The sequence below is a fragment of the Salmo trutta genome, chromosome 32 (genome assembly GCF_901001165.1).
Source record: "Salmo trutta chromosome 32, fSalTru1.1, whole genome shotgun sequence".
Taxonomy (NCBI): Eukaryota; Metazoa; Chordata; class Actinopteri; order Salmoniformes; family Salmonidae; genus Salmo; species Salmo trutta.
The window spans coordinates 15,158,638-15,181,244 of NC_042988.1; the positions used below are offsets into that span (position 1 = coordinate 15,158,638).

The following is a 22,607-nucleotide window of genomic DNA, read 5'->3' on the forward strand; positions in this document are numbered from 1 at the left end:
CTTTCAGAGGATCTTGTGTTCTCTAACATGCACTCTGCATGTGATCTTTCAAAGGATTTCATCCTATTGTTCCATCTTAGTTGTTCATGTCAATGATACGTTTTGAAAAGCTGCAACCTGTTCCCTGCATGGGTCAAGGCAACCCAACCTTGCTGAACTAAAGCTCTTATTTGGTATGTAGAAATAATTTAACAAACAGACAGGCAGAGATGCACACACCTTTTTTTTAAGTACTCAAGTATGTCTATCAATTATTATTTTCACTTAAAGGCTAGATGTGTGAATTAATAATAACTGCATAGTTACACTTATAGTGCTCTCAACAAATCTTCATTACTGTACAATCAGAATCCTTTGTAGAGCATGCTTTTCCCCAATCATCCAGTCCTGCTAAATTGTCATGGGGCATAGTTTTCTGCATGAGGGATGTATTCGCGAAGGGAACCTTTCTTGTGTATATATCATGCAGTTGTCTTGGAAACTGACTAACCTGATGTAGGGATGGTTGGTGTGTTCATTATAGCAATCACTCCTGGTAACCTCCCTTTTAACTTTTAACAGTACTTCTGAAAGTACCGATGCTCTCTCTCCAATAATTGTGCGATATTGGCCCTCATTTGTGAATTTCAATGAAGAGGGTTGATGCATAATCAGTCTGGTCTTTGTGGCAATACGCTCTGCACTCAGACGATTTGCATGTACCAAAGAGGTGAATGACTGTTATGCAGATTGCAGGAATATGATTTCCTTTTTTTAATGAAGCTCTTTAGAGGTAAACAAAAACAAGCGGGGTCCTAAGTGTTCACTTAGAAGGAGCTCGTTAAGTATCTTAAGGAGACAAATAACTCAAACAGGTGTTGTTTTATTTCCACTGCACCTAGAAAGTAATCACTTAGAGTTTAAATAATGAATTACATTTCAACATCATGTACCCAGTGGATGCATTCAGTGAAGAAAATATTATTTCCTCCACTGAATTTTGCCTCTCCTACATGAATAGCCTCATAGCCTGTAATTAATCCTGCATCATATTACACTAATCAAAATAATTTAACAAAATGTGCCTCTGGACACACATCGTAAAGTCCCAAAAGACAGAAAACGCTGAATCCGATTTTCTTTTACCATTTTGTTTCACATAATTCTTAGATGTCCCCCTTGAGTTCTCTTGAGAAAATAGGTCTCTCAGTCTTATACAAAGAGAACAATTACAGTATAGGCATGTTATGTCTGCACATTAGCACACAGTTTGATAGTGCTGTTATTTTGGGGTTATGCCTAATGTATTGTGACATGTGATTGTTTGATTGCTTGGTTCTGTAACGGTCACTTCGGTTTGAGATATGAAAAACACGGTTGATTAGAAATCGCTGTCGCGGAGACATCATTCTAAACACAACAGTCACTTCAATGGTTGTTCCCACATCTATGGTTACATCTATGGCTATAAGAAAATTCCATTCTCTTATTGATTGACAGTTTAAATCTGTCTGTGTGGTACAGTTTCTTCCCTCAGAGCTTTGAGAAAGCCTTCTGTTGCAGGTTAGAGACTACTTGATTCTAGAGTCTAGCCCTATGAGTCACTCTCTCAGCACTACTGGTGCTATAAAAACACTGGCTAACCCTGTCTATTCCCCACACCCCTCTCTCTCTCCTTAAACATCCAACGAGCAACTTGTGAAAATGTTGAGTGAGAGGTTCACTTCATTTTGATGTGTCCGTATGTCAATTTGGCCCTTATAGTAGGCCTACTTATGACTATGATTCTAAGGATCCAGGCCATATTATGTTGGTTGAAGGGTTCCCTGGTCCTTTTTTTCTAAAGAGAGACGAACACACTGTGAATCATTCATTTGTCACTTCACACAGGATCATGGTTTTGTAAAGGATCGAGCTCATAAGCATTTACCTTCACCATCATGCAACGTTTCATATAATAATGAATATCCTGTCATAGTCACCATGGTTGATATTGTGTTGTGTTTGAGGTTGTGTTTGTATTGAGAGTTGAGTTGAGTAGCATAGAGAGGAGACCTTCCTTATCTACATAACATAACCAGTCTGTATTGTTTTGCATATCATGTAATGCATTGCATGTACCCAGTGTATTCAGAGAATAGTCCTAAAAGTTCATTCTCATTGAATAGAGAATTGTTGCTCCCTGCGGTATGCCCTTGTTCATGTGGCTCTCTAAGTAGCTTCTGCTGTGTTGCCAGGTTGTGGCTTTGTATAGCCTAGCTAGCACAGAAAGACTCTACCCATGCTGTAAAACAGCTCCTAGACTCCTTCCCACCAACACTGAGGAATATTCACTGCCTATCGATCTCAGATGCGAAGTGTCAGTCTTATGTCAATCCTGAATTGAGCGCCCGCTGATCACTCCCAAGATTGGCTGTGCAGGGGCTGCTGAGAATAAGCTGCTATCGTGGAACCTCTGATTGTCATCCGGTGGTTCTGCCAAAGCCTGGAGGAGATCAGAGCCCTTATCTATCCAGACATGCACACAGATCCCAATGATACTGTAGCTATGTCTCCCCATTCCATGTGAGGAATTTTCTCTCCATGTTCAACAAGAGCCTTAAAGGCTTGATGTGGAGCTCCCAGCCCAACACGTTCTGTCTGCCATGTCACAATGCCCAGGACTCTAATATGGCTGTTATGTTTGTGTTGGACATAGGTGAGCCCTTGTTAAATCAATAAGGTCCTTTCCCCCCTGATTATCTGTGAAAAACTAGAGAAAAACACACACACACACACACACACACACACACACACACACACACACACACACACACACACACACACACACACACACACACACACACACACACACACACAGACACAGTAGGCCATATACAGTACAGCCCATGCACATAATCAAGTAGATCTCCCATAGGACCAAAGAAGATAATTTAAACAATCTGTATTCTGAGGGACTGGCAGGACCGTAACCAAACATGGCTAAATAGATAACACTTGTGGACTAATTGATAACAACGGCATTCAAATGACATTTTCTAAAAATGCTTGCCCTCTATTTTGAATATGATATCATGGCAGAATCTGTTCACTCAATCCTGAAGAAATGAGACCAAGAAAGCTTGCTGTGAGACTCCAGGGTCCCACTGATGGATATACTTTACAGCAGCAGTCTAGGCTGGCTGATGTCATTTGATAGATACCAGTAGGTTAACCAATCTATAAGGATGATAATGACATCAGCAGCAGGATGAGTCCCCAGCGACAGAATGGGAGATTTCTTTTATAGATATGAGTCATAAATCTATTTTTTATCTTCATCACAATTGGCTTTGGAAAGAACTGTGTCATTCTGGCTCCCTGGGAGTCTGATGATGGGGCATTTGCAGTCCTTTAGCCTCCCTGAATACGGAGCTGAGGAGATGAGAATCCAGGTGGGATCTGGACCCACTTTTGCCTCATTGGTGCTGTGGTGTGGTAAGCTAGCCTGGCCAGGGGAAGACTGATATAATAACATCAAGTGATTATTTATGCAGCCTGCCTCGGTAGAATTCTGTCTACCTGAATTTACCAACCCTTTTCTCGCCCTCCACCGTTACCATAGAGACCCCTCCATCCCCTAACAGCAAGGAGCCTTTTGCTGCCGGGGCTCGCTGGCTTCTCACAGGAGAAATACAGTGTTGAGCATCGCCGTCAGTCCCTGTTAAGGTCCGGGCACCTGTGATGTGTGAGAGTGAGTGATATTCACTTGGCTGTGAGTGTTTCCTTGGCACGTTGACGCGTTTTTGTCACTGGGACTTGATGACTGGGACAGAGTGATATCCAGTTGGGAGGCCAGCCACGTCTAATTGAAATGAGCTGCTCACCTGGGAGAAGGCTTCTCCCTGACTGTGATGCTTTGCTAACTGTCACCAGTCAGAGCTGCAAGTGTATACCTAACAGACATGTATTGGATCTGAGACACAAGCCGGTATCTGGTGTTAGTAGTTTGCTCTGTTAAAACAGCATCAGGTGTCTAGTGACCTTGGGGAAACATGAAACAGATGACAAATATATGAACTAATCTCTCTCACAAAAGCCTCCCCTGAGAAATGAAAATGAGAAATGAAAACAGTACTTCTTATTATGTGGGTTTAACTATGCTGTCACTGTATAGGAAATAGTGGCATGAGATTCAAACCCACTTCATTCATAGGCAGTAACTCTTTTGACCCATATCCAAGGGGCACTGCAATCCAAAACCTTCCTCACTGGTGGCATCATAGACATATGAATACCTACATCGATGATACTATTGACATTCTAACGAAAAGTACGAGGCAGGCGCACTCTCTGTCTCGACCAGTTGCATTGAGTTAATTCCTATTACAAATATATTGTCTAGCTAGCTGTGATATTTAATGTGTCACTTTCACTGTTTGAGAGAAAGCAGGACACAGTGCTGCCAGTCTGTCTCTCTTCCTCTTCCCTCAGAGATGTGACAAAAGAAAGACATTTGCTGTCAGCTGATGAAAAGAGTGTCTATCTGTCCCCTGAAAAAAACTTTGCCATCAATCAAACCCTCTCTCTTGTATCCATGTCATTTCTTGTCTTTTAGTGCCTTTTAGTTTTTTCTCTACCTCTACATTGTACTGTTACTGCGTCTACTGGTGTCAGCCACCATACAAGCTGGCAGAGGCTGGAGAGTGACTCATACTCACTGAGGTGGAACCTAACGATGGCCTTGTTCTTTAGAAATCTCATATCGTATCACAGTTTAACTAGAACCCTTAAGAACAAAGTCAGGGATGAATTAGACGTCTGTGATGATCATACTTCTATCTTAGCAGCACTTCTCTCTGCTACAGTAGATTGGGGGTCGGTGGAGGAGGATTTGAGGGAGCATTGCTTTAATGAGAGTTATTGCAGGTAGGCTTGTCACAACAGTGGCCAACCAGCAAGTCTATGATGAAATCAACCAGCATACGATACCAGTCAGCCTTGGACAGAAATAGCACGTACCTTCTGCCATGGGTTGAGTATAATTGAGTTAAGAGGGTGTGATTACTGTGATTAGCCCTGTGTTTATGTAGCCAAAGGGAAGCTCCTCAAGTAGATATATCACATCTGTGTTAGATACTGTATATCCAACTATAGTTCAAATAAACACTGGGATAAACAATTACAAGGATTTTCAGACATGTACTGAACATTGTTGTACAACCTGACACTTGTTTTAGGCTCATGTTCATGTGAATTATTCTCCTTGTGACCCCAGGTAGTGAATGAGCATGACAACGTTGCTGGACCTGAAGAGCAGTGTTCTGAGGCAGGTGCAGAGGAGCCAGTCTCTGAGGGGGAGGAGGGAGCCAGCAGCCTCAGCAGCCAGCAGCATCCCCGTCACACACTGCCCTGACCAGTTACCTCACAGGTGAGTCTCACACACTGCCCTGACCAGCTACCTCACGGGTGAGTCTCACACACTGCCCTGACCAGCTACCTCATGGGTGAGTCTCACACTCTGCCCTGACCAACTATCTCATGGGTGAGTCTCACACACTGCCCTGACCAACTACCTCATGGGTGAGTCTCACACACTGCCCTGACCAGCTACCTCATGGGTGAGTCTCACACTCTGCCCTGACCAACTACCTCATGGGTGAGTCTCACACACTACCCTGACCAACTACCTCATGGGTGAGTCTCACACACTGCCCTGACCAACTACCTCATGGGTGAGTCTCACACACTGCCCTGACCAACTACCTCATGGGTAAGTCTCACACACTGCCCTGACCAGTTACCTCATGGGTGAGTCTCACACACTGCCCTGACCAACTACCTCATGGGTGAGTCTCACACACTGCCCTGACCAACTACCTCATGGGTGAGTCTCACACACTGCCCTGACCAACTACCTCATGGGTGAGTCTCACACACTGCCCTGACCAACTACCTCATGGGTGAGTCTCACACACTGCCCAGACCAACTACCTCATGGGTGAGTCTCACACACTGCCCTGACCAACTACCTCATGGGTAAGTCTCACACACTGCCCTGACCAACTACCTCATGGGTGAGTCTCACACACTGCCCTGACCAACTACCTCATGGGTGAGTCTCACACACTGCCCTGACCAACTACCTCACGGGTAAGTCTCACACACTGCCCTGACCAACTACCTCATGGGTGAGTCTCACACACTGCCCTGACCAACTACCTCATGGGTGAGTCTCACACACTGCCCTGACCAGTTACCTCATGGGTGAGTCTCACACACTGCCCTGACCAACTACCTCATGGGTGAGTCTAACACACTGCCCTGACCAACTACCTCATGGGTGAGTCTCACACACTGCCCTGACCAGTTACCTCATGGGTGAGTCTCACACACTGCCCTGACCTGCTACCTCATGGGTAAATCTCACACACTGTCCTGACCAACTACCTCATGGGTGAGTCTCACACACTGTCCTGACCAACTACCTCATGGGTAAATCTCACACACTGTCCTGACCAACTACCTCATGGGTGAGTCTCACACACTGCCCTGACCTGCTACCTCATGGGTGAGTCTCACACACTGCCCTGACCAACTACCTCATGGGTAAATCTCACACACTGTCTTGACCAACTACCTCACGGGTGAGTCTCACACACTGCCCTGACCTGCTACCTCATGGGTGAGTCTCACACACTGCCCTGACCTGCTACCTCATGGGTGAGTCTCACACACTGCCCTGACCAACTACCTCATGGGTAAATCTCACACACTGTCCTGACCAACTACCTCACGGGTGAGTCTCACACACTGCCCTGACCTGCTACCTCATGGGTGAGTCTCACACACTGCCCTGACCTGCTACCTCATGGGTGAGTCTCACACACTGCCCTGACCAGTTACCTCATGGGTGAGTCTCACACACTGCCCTGACCAACTACCTCACGGGTGAGTCTCACACACTGCCTTGACCTGCTACCTCACGGGTGAGGCTCAGTGGCACACAGAAGCAACAGCAGTTATAATCGCACACATGCATGTAAACATGGATACTCACTCACTCACTCACTCAGTCACTCACTCAGGTAATAATAATAATATAGCACTTTTCATTACGACATAGAATCTCAAAGCGCTTGCAAAGAAAATAATTTTAAAAAATGGAAAGTGAAAGCTGTCTCTAGTCAGCCTTATAGGCAGTTTGAAAAGGCAGTCAGTCTCTGGTATGGCTTGAGTGGAGAGAGGGGCATTGATGGTTAGCCAGGGAGAAAGTCAGTCTGACAGATACAGCTACACACACAGGAACATTCAGACTGGATGAAGGAAAGGTTCCTCTGTCTCTGAGAAGAAGGCCTAGTCTGGTGCTGGGGACTATAAATATTCTGGACAAACCCAATATGTTTAATGTGTCCCTCTCCTCTACTCCAGAGATGGGACCTGTTTCTAAAATGCTTTGATCAGGCAGGTCTTCCCCAAGGAGACATCAAACATCCCAAAATACCAACAGCTACATGCACAGTCAGACACTCAGTGAGCGGGGAACATTGCTTTTGGGAGGAACAACACTTAGAAATTCTTAAATGGTATATCATTTATCTTTAATATATAACTCTAGAACTTTTCATAACTTTTATCGAAAAAGAACGAACCAAATTAATCCAATACGTGTCAACAGAATTTTCTTATGTTATTTATTAACACATTTATTTGATTGATTAACCCCAAACTGAGATGGTTGTGATGAGCTGTCATCCTGAGGATATTGGCAGATGAATAGGCCACAGCAGAATTGACAGGCGCAGGTGAATAAATCAATAGTTTTTCCAGTCATCCTTTGGAGCGAGTCTTCTGTTTTGATTCCTCTTCAGCTGAATGTCAAATCCAAAACTAATGGGCATGTGAACCTTGAGGTTTCTATAGCAACCCAACAACGTCTGTTTGTTACAGCCTGCTCCTAAAATATGAACAGCTAGATTGTTAATGACGGCGCCTATTTTATTTGCGAGGCAGAAAAACACCTGTGATGCTCTGAGCAGAACCTTTTGTAATTATTACTTTGAACTGTTGAATTATTAAACACTGGCTCTTTAAAAGACTTGAGGCGCTACAGCGACCCAACACTATTGATATACAGGGGAGATTGGGGTGGGTTGTCTCAGGGGTGGGTTGTCTCAGGGGTGGGTTGTCTCAGGGGTGGGTTGTCTCAGGGGTGGGTTGTCTCAAGGGTGGGTTTGTCTCAGGGGTAGGGGGTAGGTTTGTCTCAGGGGTGGGTTGTTTCAGGCGTTGGTTGTTTCAGGGGTGGGTTGTCTCAAGGGTGGGTTTGTCTCAGGGGTAGGGGGTAGGTTTGTCTCAGGGGTGGGTTGTTTCAGGCGTTGGTTGTTTCAGGGGTGGGTTGTCTGAGGTGGGTTGTCTCAGGGGTGGGTTGTCTCAGGGGTGGGTTGTCTGAGGTGGGTTGTCTCAGGGGTGGGTTGTCTCAGGGGTGGGTTGTCTCAGGGGTGGGTTTGTCTCATGGGTGGGTTTGTCTCAGGGTTGGGTTGTCTCAGGGGTGGGTTGTCTCAGGGTGGGTTGTCTCAGGGGTGGGTTTGTCTCAGGGGTAGGTTTGTCTCAGGGGTAGGTTTGTCTCAGGGGTGGGTTGTTTCAGGCGTTGGTTGTTTCAGGGGTGGGTTGTCTGAGGTGGGTTGTCTGAGGTGGGTTGTCTCAGGCATTGGTTGTATCAGGAGTTGATTGTCTCAGGGGTGGGTTGTCTCAGGGGTGGGTTGTTTCAGAAGTTGGTTGTTTCAGGTGTTGGTTGTATCACGGGTTGGTTGTCTCAGGAGTTGATTGTATCATGAGTTGGTTGTCACAGTGCTAATTACTCCCAATCTAATATTTTTAAGGGTGTGATGTGTGAATTTTATAAAATAACTCATCCACCTGGTCAATTTGTGTCAGCATAATGAAACATTGAGGTGAGGGGAATTCATGTGTTTTTCATAGGTAAAATCAAAACGTTATATTGGTGCTTTCTTTGTAAATGTTTCTAGGTCAAGCCATGTGGTGTCTAGCATCTTAACTCGTTTTTACATGTAAGAGTCTATTTGGGAAGAACACATTTTTATATACTGGCGCTGTTGAGTGGAACAAACTACCACAGCAACTCAAAGCCATGTCGACCCTAACGTCATTTAAAAAGAATGTCAAAAGTTGGCTAATGATCGACCAATAGAAAACATGATGTCTGTATGCAATGCTCTAGGTGATGACAATGTCGTCCTGTCTTTTGTTTTGTTATGTGTTATATGTGTTATATGCCTAGTAGCCTAGGCCTACTATGTCTGTTTTTTGTGTCATCTTTGAAGATAGGTAGATAGGTACTGCATTTACTACCTATCTACAGTTGAAGTCGGAAGTTTACATACACTTAGGTTGGAGTCATTAAAACTTGTTTTTCAACCACTCCACAAATTTCTTGTTAACAAACTATAGTTTTGGCAAGTTGGTTAGGACATCTATTTTGTGCATGACACAAGTCATTTTTCCAACAATTGTTTACAGACAGATTATTTAATTTATAATTCACTCTATCACAGTTCCAGTGGGTCAGAAGTTTACATACACTAAGTTAACTGTGCCTTTAAACAGCTTGGAAAATTCCAGAAAATGATGTCATGGCTTTAGAAGCTTCTGATAGGCTAATTTACATAATTTGAGTCAATTGCAGGTGTGGATGTATTTCAAGGCCTACCTTCAAACTCCGTGCCTCATTGCTTGACATCATGGGAAAATCAATAGAAATCAGCCAAGACCTCAGAAAAGAAATGTAGACCTCCACAAGTCTTGTTCATCATTGGGAGCAATTTCCAAACGCCAAAAGGTACCATGTTCATCTGTACAAAAAGTAGTATAAACACCATGGGACCACGCAGCCGTCATACCGCTCAGGAAGGAGACGCATTCTGTCTCCTAAAGATGAACGTACTTTGGTGCAAAAAGCACAAATCAATCCCAGAACAACAGCAAAGGACCTTGTGAAGATGCTGGAAGAAACAGGTACAAAAGTATCTGTATCCACAGTAAAACGAGTCCTGTATCGACATAACCTGAAAGGCCACTCAGCAAGGAAGAAGCCACTGCTCCAAAATCGCCATAAAAAAGCCAGACTACGGTTTGCAACTGCACATGGGGACAAAGATCGTACTTTTTGGAGAAATGTCCTCTGGTCTGATGAAACAAAAATAGAACTGTTTGGCCATAATGACCATCGTTATGTTTGGAGGAAAAAGGGGGACGCTTGCAAGCCGAAGAACACCATCCCAACCGTGAAGCACGGGGGTGGCAGCATCATGTTGTGGGGGTTCTTTGCTGCAGGAGGTACTGGTGCACTTCACAAAATAGATGGCATTATGTGGATGGAAAATTATATGGATATATTGAAGCAACATCTCAAGACATCAGTCAGGAAGTTAAAGCTTGGTCACAAATGGGTCTTCCAAATGGACAATGACCTCAAGCATACTTCCAAAGTTGTGGCAAAATGGCTTAAGGACAACAAAGTCAAGGTATTGGAGTGGCCATCACAAAGCCCTGACCTTAATCCCGTAGAAAATGTGTGGGCAGAACTGAAAAGGCATATGCAAGCAAGGAGGCCTACAAACCTGACTCAGTTACACCAGCTCTGTCAGGAGGAATGGGCCAGAATTCACCCAACTTATTGTGGGAAGCTTGTTTTTAGGCCATGCTAACAAATACTAATTGAGTGTATGTAAACTTCTGACCCACTGGGAATGTGATGGAAGAAATAAAAGCTGAAATAAATCATTCTCTCTACTATAATTCTGACATTTTACATTCTTAAAATAAAGTGGTGATCCTAACTGACCTAAGACAGGGAATTTTTACCAGGATAAACTGTCAGGAATTGTGAAAAACTGAGTTTAGATGTATTTGGTTAAGGTGTATGTAAACTTACGACTTCAACTGTATCTACCTATCTACATACAGTGCATTCGGAAAGTATTCAGACCCATTTACTTTTTTCACATTTTGTTACGTTACAGCCTTATTCTAAAATTGATCAAATTAAATGTGTTCCTCATTAATCTACACACAATACCCCATAATGACAAAGCAAAACCGGTTTTTAGACATTTTTGCTAATTTATGATTTTTTTTAAACTGAACTTATTTACATAAGTATTCAGACCCTTTGCTATGAGACGAAATTGAGCTCAAGTGCGTCCTGTTTCCATTGATCATCCTTAAGATGTTTCTACAACTTGATTGGAGTCCCCCTGTGGTATATTCAATTGATTGGATGTGTTCTGGAAAGGCACACACCTGTCTATATAAGGTCCAACAGTTGACAGTGCATGTCATAGCAAAAACCAAGCGATGAGGTCGAGGGAATTGTCTGTAGACGTCCAAGACAGGATTGTGTCGAGACACAGGGGAAAGGTACCAAAAATGGCTGCAGGATTGAAGGTCCCCAAGAACACAGTGACCTCCATCATTCTTAAATGGAAGAAGTTTGGAACCATCAAGACTCTTCCTAGAGCTGGCCGCCCGGCCAAACTGAGCAATCGAGGGAGAAGGGCCTTGGTCAAGGAGATGACCAAGAACCTGATGGTCACTCTGACAGAGCTCTAGAGTTCTTCTGTGGTGATGGGGGAACCTTCCAGAAGGACAACCATCTCTGCAGCACTCTACCAGTCAAGCCTTTATGGTAGAGTGGTCAGACTGAAGCCACTCCTCAGTAAAAGGAACATGACAGCCCGCTTGGAGTTTGCCAAAAGGCACCTAAAGACTCTCAGACCATGAGAAACAAGATTCTCTGGTCTGATGAAACAAAGATTAAGCTCTTTGGCCTGAATGCCAAGCATCATGTCTGGAGGAAACCTGGCACAATCCCTACGGTGAAGCATGGTGGTGGCAGCATCATGCTGTGGGGATGTTTTTCAGCGGCAGGGTCTGGGAGGCTAGTCAGGATCGAGGGAAAGATGAACGGTGCAAAGTACAGAGAGATCCTTGATGAAAACCTGCTCCAGAGCGCTCTGGACCTCAGACTTGGCGAAGGTTCACCTTCCAACAGGACAACAACCCTAAGCACACAGCCAAGACAATGCAGGAGTGGCTTCAGGACAAATCTCTGAATGTCCTTGAGTGGCCCAGCCAGAGCCCAGAATGGACCTGATTGAAGAGAGACCTGAAAATAGCTGTGCAGCAATGTTCCCCATCCAAACTGACAGAGCTCGAGAGGATCTGCAGAGAAGAATGGGAGAAACTCCCCAAATACAGGTGTGCCAAACTTGTAGTGTCATACCCAAGAAGACTCGAGGCTGTAATCGCTGCCAAAGTTGCTTGAACAAAGTACTTACTGAGTAAAGGGTCTGAATACACTGTGTGCACAATTATTAGGCAAGTCTGTATTTTGACCATATCATCATTATTATGCATATTTCCCAACTCCAAGCTGTATAAACTGGAATGCTTATTGGATTTAAGCATATCAGGTGATGTGTATTTGTGTAATGAGGGAGGGTGTGGCCCAAGGAGATCAACACCCTATATCAAGGTGTGTATAAATATTAGGAAGCTTCTTTTCCTCAGGCAAAATGGGCCAAAAAAGAGATTTAACTGACTCTGAAAAGTCAAACATTTTAAAAAGTATTTCAGAGGAATGCAGCACTCTTGAAATTGCTAAGATATTGGGGCGTGATCACAGAACCATCAAACGTTTTGTTGCAAATAGTCAACAGGGTCGCAAGAACCGTGTTGAGAAAAAAAGACGCAAATGAACTGCCAAAGATTTGAGAAGAATCAAACGTGAAGCTACCAGGAACCCATTATCCTGCAGTGCTGTCATTGCCAGAACTGCAACCTACCTGGAGTGCCCAGAAGTACAAGGTGTTCAGTGCTCAGAGACATGGCCAAGGTAAGGAAGGCTGAAACCCGACCACCACTGAACAAGACACATAAGTTGAAACATCAAGACAAGACAAGAAAAATCTGAAGACAGATTTTTCAAAGGTTTTATGGACTGATGAGATGAGAGTGACTCTTGATGGACCAGATGGATGGGCCCGTGGCTGGATCAGTAACGGGCACGGAGCTCCACTTCGACTCAGACGCCAGCAAGGTGGAGGTGGGGTACTGGTATGGGGTGGTATTATTAAAGATGAGCTAGTTGGACCTTTCCGGGTTGAAGATGGACTCAAACTCAACTCCCAAACCTACTGCCAGTTTTTAGAAGACACTTTCTTCAAGCAGTGGTACAGGAAAAAGTCTGCATCTTTCAAGAAGACCATGATTTTTATGCAGGACAATGCTCCATCGCATGCATCGAAGTACTCCACTGCGTGGCTAGCCAGTAAAGGCCTTAAAGATGAAAGAATGATGACATGGCCCCCTTCCTCACCTGACCTAAACCCTATTGAGAACTTGTGGTCCCTTGTTAAACGGAGGATTTACGGTGAAGGAAAACAGTACACCTCTCCGACCAGTGTCTGGGAGGCTGTGGTTGCTGCTGCACAAACAGTTGATCGTCAACAGATCAAGAAACTGACAGACTCCATGGATGGAAGGCTTATGACTGTTATTGAAAAGAAGGGTGGCTATATTGGTCACTGATTTTTTGTTGTTGAAATGTCAGAAATGTTTATTTATACATTTTGAGTTGTTTGTTAATTATTCTCACTTTAACAGATGAAAATAAACAAGTGAGATGGGGAACTTTTCGTTTTTCATTTAGTTGCATAATAATTCTGCGCACACAGATATTCTCCAAAGAAAGCCAAAACCTCACTTTTACTTTCTTAAATATTCAGGTTTGAGGTTTATTAACATTTTGGATTGACCGAGAGCGCTGTAGTTGTTCAATAATAAAATTAATCCTCAAACATACAACTTGCCTAATAATTGTGCACACAGTGTACTTATGTAAATTTTATATTTCATTATTATAATTTTTAAAAATAAATTGGCAACAATTTCTAAAAACCTGTTTTGATTTGTCATTATGGGATATTGTGTATAGATTGATGCTGGGAAAAAACGATGTAATCAATTTTAGAATAAAGCTGTTACATAACAAAATGTGAAAAAAGTCTGTCTGATTTACATTGGGGGGGTTAGGGGGTTGGTTGTCATTATCAACTCCACTATAATACATCTCAAGCACTTTTGTGCTTTTTTTGTTGTTGTGCTTTTAGCTTCCTTCATTGCCTCTCTTTCACAAATATATTTTCTGTCACACACCCACACACGCACACATGCATGTGCAAACACATGCATACACACACACACATTTACTTAAAATGTCATATGGTATTCTCACGGCATAAAAACAACATTTTGTGATGTTTTGTTCATTTGGTCATCGGCAAGTTTTTTTTTTGGGGCTGATCGTGCACACAAAAATGTCTCTCGAGGCAAGCCAAAGTCGGTAGCCTAAGTCTACGTCCCTTTGCCAGCGATTGGTCAACAGTAGGGATTCTTCAATGAAGTGTTTGTCATTCAACGAGAGAGGACTCGCTTTCATGCAAATTGTTTCACTTGAGAAATACTGCATTGAACATCTTAGATCTAAAATCTCAACAAAAATAAAACATTTATGACACATTTCTTGAGTTATTTTGAGGAAGTGTATACTGGCTACGGCGTCTCAAGATGGACAAACAGTACTATTGACGTTTTTTTTTTCTTCAAGTTTTTCAAGCAAAGGTCTTTTATGGGAGTATGCGAGCACACTCGTTCGGTTCGACCGAGGCTTGCTGACACCTTAACAGTACTGGTGTTGAGAAATACACACGAGTAAAAAATACATGTGACAATCAACCCCGGTCTCCCTTTTATCAACCCAGTTATGGGAGATGAATTGGATCAGTATAACATAAATCGGACCCATTGATTTGCACTGAAAATGTGACATTCTCCATCCATCCATCATTTTGTACCTACCTGGACTGCAACGAGAGAGATTATAATTAGATCTGGCCCCTGTGTCACCATGATGGCTCTAAATGATCACTCACTCTATCACCACTTGGAGAGAAGAAGGAGGAGGTAGAGGGAGATGGAGGAAGGAAATAGAGAGAGACTTGTCTTCCTCTGCCAGGCAGGTAGCAACCATGGTCATCGTCTCCCACTGAAGACTGCTAGAGAGAACCCTGAGTGAAGTCTGACTGAGCCGCTGGATGCTCATCATTAGGTTGCATGAAAGCCTGTTTGTGTCCTTCATTACCCATAGAGAGGGATAGAGAGAGAGCCGACACCTATGATCCACACTGGCGCTCATTAATACCAAGGATGAAAATGAGGCATGGCTAAAGCACCAGTGCCCGGCCCAGTGTAGACGACCCAGGGTGTAAATTACCCAGATGGGCGTCTGACGTAACGTCAGTTCCAGGTCAGAGACAAACATACATGGGGGGAAAAGATTATAAGCAGTTGTTTCTTCAGTCAGAACTAAATAATCACAATGTAGGTTCTCATCCATGGATGAAAGGAAGTCATTATATGTTAGTCGTACATAAAGAGACGTCACATGTAGGAAGTACTGTAGATCCCCAGTGGGGAAATGTACCCTGAAGAGGAGATTATTAACCAATAGACAGACATTTCCTGAAGGTGATTGTATTTTCTGATGACTGGGACTTGCTCTTTTCAAAGTCCTGTCTTCACCTTAAACACGAGCCATCATTATTCAGGCTTTACCAAATGATTCCAAGCTCATTGATTTGTAACACCATTAGAGGGATTTTAATTCTCAAGAACATTTAATTTCTTAATTCATTATCATTAATATTAAAGAATGCAAAAAAGACCAGAACACTCACACCTAGCAAACATTCTCTATGTGGGGTTTTGGGAAATACTTTCTGAAGCTTTGATGCTGCATCCTCATAACCCTCATGATATCTATTCATATGGGGACACAGGCTATGTAAGATAAATGTAAGAGAAAACATTTATTTTGTAAAATTGTTTAGTTTTTTTATGTCATGTTTCAGCATATACCCAAACACATGAAGTATTCCTCTGTATTAATCTGTATATGTTCGTCTGCATGTCTATTTGCCTGTTTCATCTCATAATTCACCTTTTAGACAGCAAAACATGAGCAAAGATTTTGAATAAATATTCCAAATAAAATGGAATATTAATAATAAACTGTATTGGAAGAAGCTGTTTCCTAGCAACATAAAAGTGTGTGTGTGTGTGTGTGTGTGTGTGTGTGTGTGTGTGTGTGTGTGAGAGAGAGAGAGATAGAGGGAGGGAGGGAGACCGAGAGGGAGAGAGAAAGAGAATGACTGACTCACACAGACCCCTATAATTTGTGATTGTGGGTTTTTCTTAATCATACAAATCTTCAAAGAGAATCCAGACGTCAGAAAATACACTTACAAAGGTTAAAAGCGAAAGGTGCCGCTGGTACACTGAACACTGAGCCAAAGTCTTGTTTTGGATACATAGTGTTAAATGTTGATAGACTCAAATAACCTTTTTAATCACCATATGACTCATGATGTAACCAACCTGTTAACAAAGCAGACAAGCTTGGCATGCCTTCATGCTCCTTCACAAAAATGTCAGGCTAGCTGTCAGATATGAAAGTACCTATTTAATAGGGCTGACACGTTACAAGACTACCATTTTGCAACATAAATAAAATATCTGTACCTTGAATTCTGTCACTGTATTGAAGGAATGTTTTTCATGCTCATTAATTAGATTTCTACAGAAATTAGTTATTTTAGCTCTTTGGGGATCCTGTCAAGCTTCCATTGTAAAGACAGACAGACATCCTCATTCCTCTGTCATCCTCGACCCGCACTAAACGTACCCTGGCCACAAATAATCAGGAGTGTTACCACCCTCTACCTCCTGCTCCCAGGAGACACTGTCTCAGACAGGGGCGTGGAATGCAATGCATGGGGAGATCAGTGGGCGCTGTGTCGGCTGCCACCAGACTGCCACCAGACTGCCACCAGACTGCCACGCACCAGCTGTGATGTGACAGGCAGCGCTAATAAAGGCGTGTGACTGAGAGGGGGCCATGTGGACAGCTCCTCTGTCTTCTCTCTGCATAACGAGACAGGGGGTCTGGGCTAGGAGACAGGTGGGGGGCAGGGGGGTGGGGTGGAGGTGTCAGGCCTGTATTGTTGCTCCTGGTGCTCTGCCACACAACTCATTCCAGAACACTCCTCTAGTCTGGGGAGGTGGAGAGGGGGGTATTCCCAAGGTGTTCAGCTGTGCCAGTGAATCCCTCCGCCACGAATGTGCCTCCATCACCATGGCGACTGGGGCTATGAAATTAGCAAGTGGCAGGAGTCCAGGAGTACACCAGCTCAGAGAGAGAAAAAATCGAATGTATTTTGTATCTTCCCTGGAATAGAATAATGTTCTATGGCAGACATGGAAGGGTGGCTTTGAATCTTTGTTGAGCTTCATATTTTTGCTATTACTCAAGGGAGCACAGCAACTCCCAAGGACCTTAAGTGTAGTGCAGTGAGATGATTCTTATTGAATGATTCACCACTGAGATGGGCTGCTTTCTCACCTTCTATCCACAGTCTGTTTATACTGGTCTTAGGCTACCATAAGTTCCCAGACACACACATTATTTAAGTGATAATGCCAGTGAAGCCGTTATTTGGAGGATGTATTGGCACGGGTGTTGTTAGACCCGAGACTAAGTCAGGGGCTGGCAAACTGTGCCAATATATCCTCCTACCACCGGCTTCGAGGGCATTATCACTTTTATACAAGGGGTTCCCAGCATATTCAAATAATGATTGACATATTTTCATTAAAAACTTTATTTTGATGAATTTATTCATACTATTTCATCCTTCCACAGGATATAGTCCCGAAACAAATCTAGGGTTGCTACCCAAACCGGCTGGTCCTTCATTCTATTGGTTCAGTTGTCGGAGATGCGACCCAGTCATTGTCTTTTTGTTCTGTATCTATGGACGAGACCCAGTCGTTCGTTCTAAATGTTCCATTGCCATACTGGCTGGCAACGTTCTTATCCCTTGCTTGCTAGCTAGCTAGCCAACTACGACTAACTTACAGTCACGTCAAACAGTACAGACAGAATAACAATAGCAATTTGTTTATACAGTTTTCTAGTGACATTTAACAATGAGCTAATGAGGCACGGTTTCGCTGGCATAGAACATGTGCTCTCTCGTTAGGACACTGTTGTTCAGAGGAGCTAGCCAACAACACAGCTATAGTAACACAATAACTTGAAACTGAAGCTGAAGCTGGAAAGACTGTAAACTAGCTGCACTTAATTTCGTTTGACCTTTTTTCAATTGACATTTCTTTGTATATATCCATAAAAAATTATGCCAGCTGATTCATGATTTAGGCTGAGAAACGTTGCCTGCTTCTCTCTCGTCCTGACTCCCGACCCATACACGTTCATTACTATGGGACAGTTGGAGATCGAATTTGAACATTGAAACAATGTTGCAAATGTTCGAGAGACAGACACTAAAGTTTCTACAAATCTCCACTGTTGAAAACTAAATGTTAGAAATGTGAGATAATGTCTAGATGCTTTTTATAGTGGAGATCAAGTGTGTAACTTCCCTGCCTGGGCTGATGAGACAGTGGATTGCGCAGTCAGGTGGAACAGAATAAATAGGCATTTTAACGTCATAGATTTTGCCGGTGGTAATTTGTGGAATAGACACCGTCTGGAATGCGCTTTTAACCAATCAGCATTCAGGATTAGACCCACCCGTTGTATAATAACAGACAATTCCCCTCAGATGTGTTGCTGCAGGAAGGAATGTCTGTCTAGTCAAGTGAAAGACCTGGGGTACTGAATCATATATAATAGAACAGTTTGTTCATGATACTCTACTATATGTGTTGCTGGTTGGGATTGACAGCTCAGCATTAGGTCTCCTTTAGTCTTTTGCTAAATGGAAACAAAGCATAATAAAGCTAATCCACATTTACTAAGGACGATAGAAGCATCTGTGAGTAACAGTGTTTACTGAGGGGTTAAGAAAGAGTTTCTCTATATAGACACTTTAGGACAGTTTTGTTTCTATAATCTTAACAGAAAATTCACAGAATGTGTCAAATGAGAATTTAATTGACAGTGTTATCTCTCTGTATGTTTTACAGGCTGTCTGAGGGGAATGGAGAGTTCTTTGTGCGTATGAATGGCATCCTCCAGAAACAAGAGAATCTGCTGTGTGCTGCCCAAGCTGAGGTAAACCCTAAACCTCCTTATGTTTATTTAAAGGGGCAGTGCAGTCAAAAACGCAATTTTCTTGTAAAAAAAAGAAGATATTTCCATGCTATGAGGTTGAAATAACAGTCTGAAATTGTGAAAAGTATGATAATGCCCTTTTAGTGTTGGCGCTTTAAAAAACTAATAACAAAAAACGACTGGAATTTCAGCCTGTTCAGGTGGGATGGAGTTTTTGGCCCACAGCATAACATCACAATCTGATCTGATTATTCTGACCAATGACCAGTCATCTTTTATTTGCATATGTATCCTCTTACTTTGAAGGGGTAGGCACGAGAGTCTAGACGATCCTATCTGCCAATCAGGGCTGTGAATATAAATATATTTACATTTGTATCAACACGTCCAAACAATCAGACTGAGCAATGATAAAAAGTATATTTTGAGTTATTTTCATGAAATAACCACACACAGGGATTTTTTAGACATGCAGTGATGATTTAAAAATAAAATAAAAAAGACTGCATGGGGGCTTTAAGCAGGAAGTTCCTTGAAATGAAAATAACATTTTTTAAGGAGACTATAGAGGAAAGGTCTTGGGTAGTATACACATACTTTGCTCTCGCCGGTCCTCTCTGCTATGCCTATGTAACGGGGGTCAATGTGCTGCTAACAGCTTAGCTTCCTCCACTGTCTGACTGCCCCACACTGGGCTCGAACCAGCGATCCTCTGCTTCGCAACACACATGACCGCCCTCCTTAACAACGTTCCAATGGGTTGAACCAGCCAAAAGGTACCGACTGGATCCATCGGTCTGGTACATTTCAAGCTATTTGTGGAGCTAGCTTACGGTACGTTCTTAACTCTGTGTTCTGAGGGGACAGACGGACAAGGTTGAGAAGGCCGCTCAAAAGGCTGGAGGCTCAGCTGTCACAAGAAGCTGCTCTCCATGGCTCTCTACCCCCTCACTTCCCACACAAGAGGAAAGAGACTGGGACTGAATGGGGCGCTATTAAGATGTTTATCTGAGACCACTTGTTTTCCACCCTCTTCAGATTTTAAAGTGGTGAAAGGGGAACAAAAAGAAAATCAATGATGCAGTCATCGCCTCTGTCTGATTGTGTGCCGCGATTGAAAACGAAAGTGTTTGGTTGGCGATAACAGCTCATTGTGACTTAACCTCACAACCCTTTCCAAGCCTTATTGAAGCAGTCATGGTGATGGAGCCTGCTTAAGGGAGAGTGTGTGACTCTGAGGTTTAAAGTTATCTCTCTGTGTGTCTCCGCAGTGCAAAGGGGAAGGTAACACAGCCGCACCACCAGCAGAGCACGTAGACCAGGCCTTCGTTCCAGAGAGGTCCAGCAGGAGAGAGGTGAGTAGCCTGGGCTCCCTAGGGTAGAACATTCAGCTCTAGCGATGGAGGGGTATTTTACTTATTGGCCTTTTCTCCTATCTAGCTCCCCAACTAGAATCTAGTGTCCTTAACCCAGTTTGCCTCTATCCTCACACGACTGTAGCTAGCTACACTGTTGCGTAAACCTCACACATTGTTAGCTACAGTAAGGTCACATTATTTTATTGACAGAGACGTGTTTGCCACCTCTCATTTAGCAGTGACCCTGCTTTAAGAAAGAAAAACGGTGGTTAAGGCATTCACTGAGGTTGTTTTCTTCCAGCTGGACCTCCTGTATGAAGAGGCCGTTTACACGGTAGTCAACAGGGTGGGCGTGCCCTCGCCAGAGTACATCACCAATGAAGGCGACATCTTCAGTTATCTGCTGAAGGTTCACACACTCTTTTGATCGACTAAATCCGTTTACTGAACAGCCCACCTGGCCAAACTCTCACACACACACTGCAGAGACCAACAAACACTTACTTTCATACACATAAGCACACACACACACTTATGAACGCACCCTAGTGTGCTGTAATTTACACTTCAAATACTGACTAATAAAATAGACAAGACCAGAAAGAGCCAAGTAAGCTGAAATAATTACTGTCCTAGAAAACAACAGCAGAAATCCGATTGTCTTGTCATGTGACTCCTGTTGTAAACCCCTCCTCTAATCTCTGTCCTCACCAACTGATCCTAGATGTTCAGTCTGGCGGTAGAGAGCCTTGTTTGTTTTTAGACATCTGTAGGAGACTGAGCCGATGTGCTTTGGCTTAGACCTGATTAAACATCTAAGCCCAGGCCCACTGAGTGTTGATGTTCAGCTGTAATATTACATCCATTCAGACTCTGTCACTCCAAAGCTGCATCCTTGCTTCCTCTGTCGCTCTCTGCTTGAGGTGGTGGACCAGGGCACATGTCCCCATGCTTTGAAGTGACCCCTGGTTCTCTTTGGCCTTTTGAAGATAGTGAGATTGAACCTGTACAGCCATCTTGGATCGGGCTTATGAGAACACAAATCATTGGCAAGGGATGTAATGCTTGTTTCAAGGGATGTATTATTGTTTCAAATAGTTTAATAGTTAAGCTTTGATTTATAAACGTACGGGGTCAAAATTCAGGTAGGAGTATAGTTGGATGTGTATTGCAAATATGCTCACAGACCTATGAGGCTCTCTTGCAAAGAGCACCCTTTTCCACTGTCATCCCTCTCCTAGGTATTTGATATGGGTCAGGAGGAACATGACATCATTCTGCAGAGAGTCCAAGAATCCAAGGTGAGATGCTTTGTTCCACTCCCATCTTGTCAATTTCCATCTCCTGACTCCTCTCCTGTCACTTCCTGTATCTCCCATCCGCAGACACAGGCCATGTAAGCTGTATGAACACGATAGCACCACTGAGTTGTCACTGTGAGGATCTTCAAGTCTGCACCATTTAATGTGCCTTTCTTTTGTGTTTAGATATACACTGAGTTTACAAAACTGCTCTTTCCATGACATAGACTGACCAGGTGAATCCAGGTGAAAGCTATGATCCCTATTGATGTCACTTGTTAAATTCAATTCAATCAGTGTAGATGAAGGGGAGGAGAGGTTAAAGAAGGATTTTGAAGCCTTGAGACAATTGAGAACTGAATTGTGTGTGTGTGCCATTCAGAGGGTGAATGGGCAAGACAAAATATTTAAGTGCTTTTGAATGGGGCATGGTAATAGGTGCCAGGTGCACCAGTTTGTGTCAAGAACTGAAACGCTGCTGGGTTTTTCACGCTCAACAGTTTGCCATGTGTATCAAGACATCCAGCCAGCTTGACACAACTGTGGCAATCATTGGAGTCAACATGGGCCAGCGTCCATGCGGAACGCTTTCAACACCTTGTAGAGTCCATGCCCCGATGAATTGAGGCTGTTCTGAGGGAAAAATGGGGGGGGTGGAACTCAATATTAGGAAGTTGTTCCTAATGTTTGGTATACTCAGTGTATAGCACGTTGCATTCACAAGGTTAAAGTAAAATGCATGGAAAGCACTAACAGCCCTATGTACCCGGAGAG

General features: G+C 43.4%; 1 protein-coding gene across 1 annotated transcript in view; it reads left to right on the top strand.

Annotated features, from left to right (window-relative positions):
* Positions 1 to 22,607, top strand: part of LOC115171194 (BAI1-associated protein 3-like) — a 36,271-nt gene that overhangs the window by 934 nt on the left and 12,730 nt on the right. The window contains exons 2-6 of the mRNA XM_029727775.1: positions 5,237 to 5,389; positions 19,087 to 19,174; positions 20,446 to 20,529; positions 20,834 to 20,941; positions 21,774 to 21,833. Of these exons, the coding sequence (XP_029583635.1) occupies positions 5,244 to 5,389; positions 19,087 to 19,174; positions 20,446 to 20,529; positions 20,834 to 20,941; positions 21,774 to 21,833 (486 nt within the window). The 5' untranslated portion in view covers positions 5,237 to 5,243. The remainder of the gene's footprint in view (positions 1 to 5,236; positions 5,390 to 19,086; positions 19,175 to 20,445; positions 20,530 to 20,833; positions 20,942 to 21,773; positions 21,834 to 22,607) is intronic.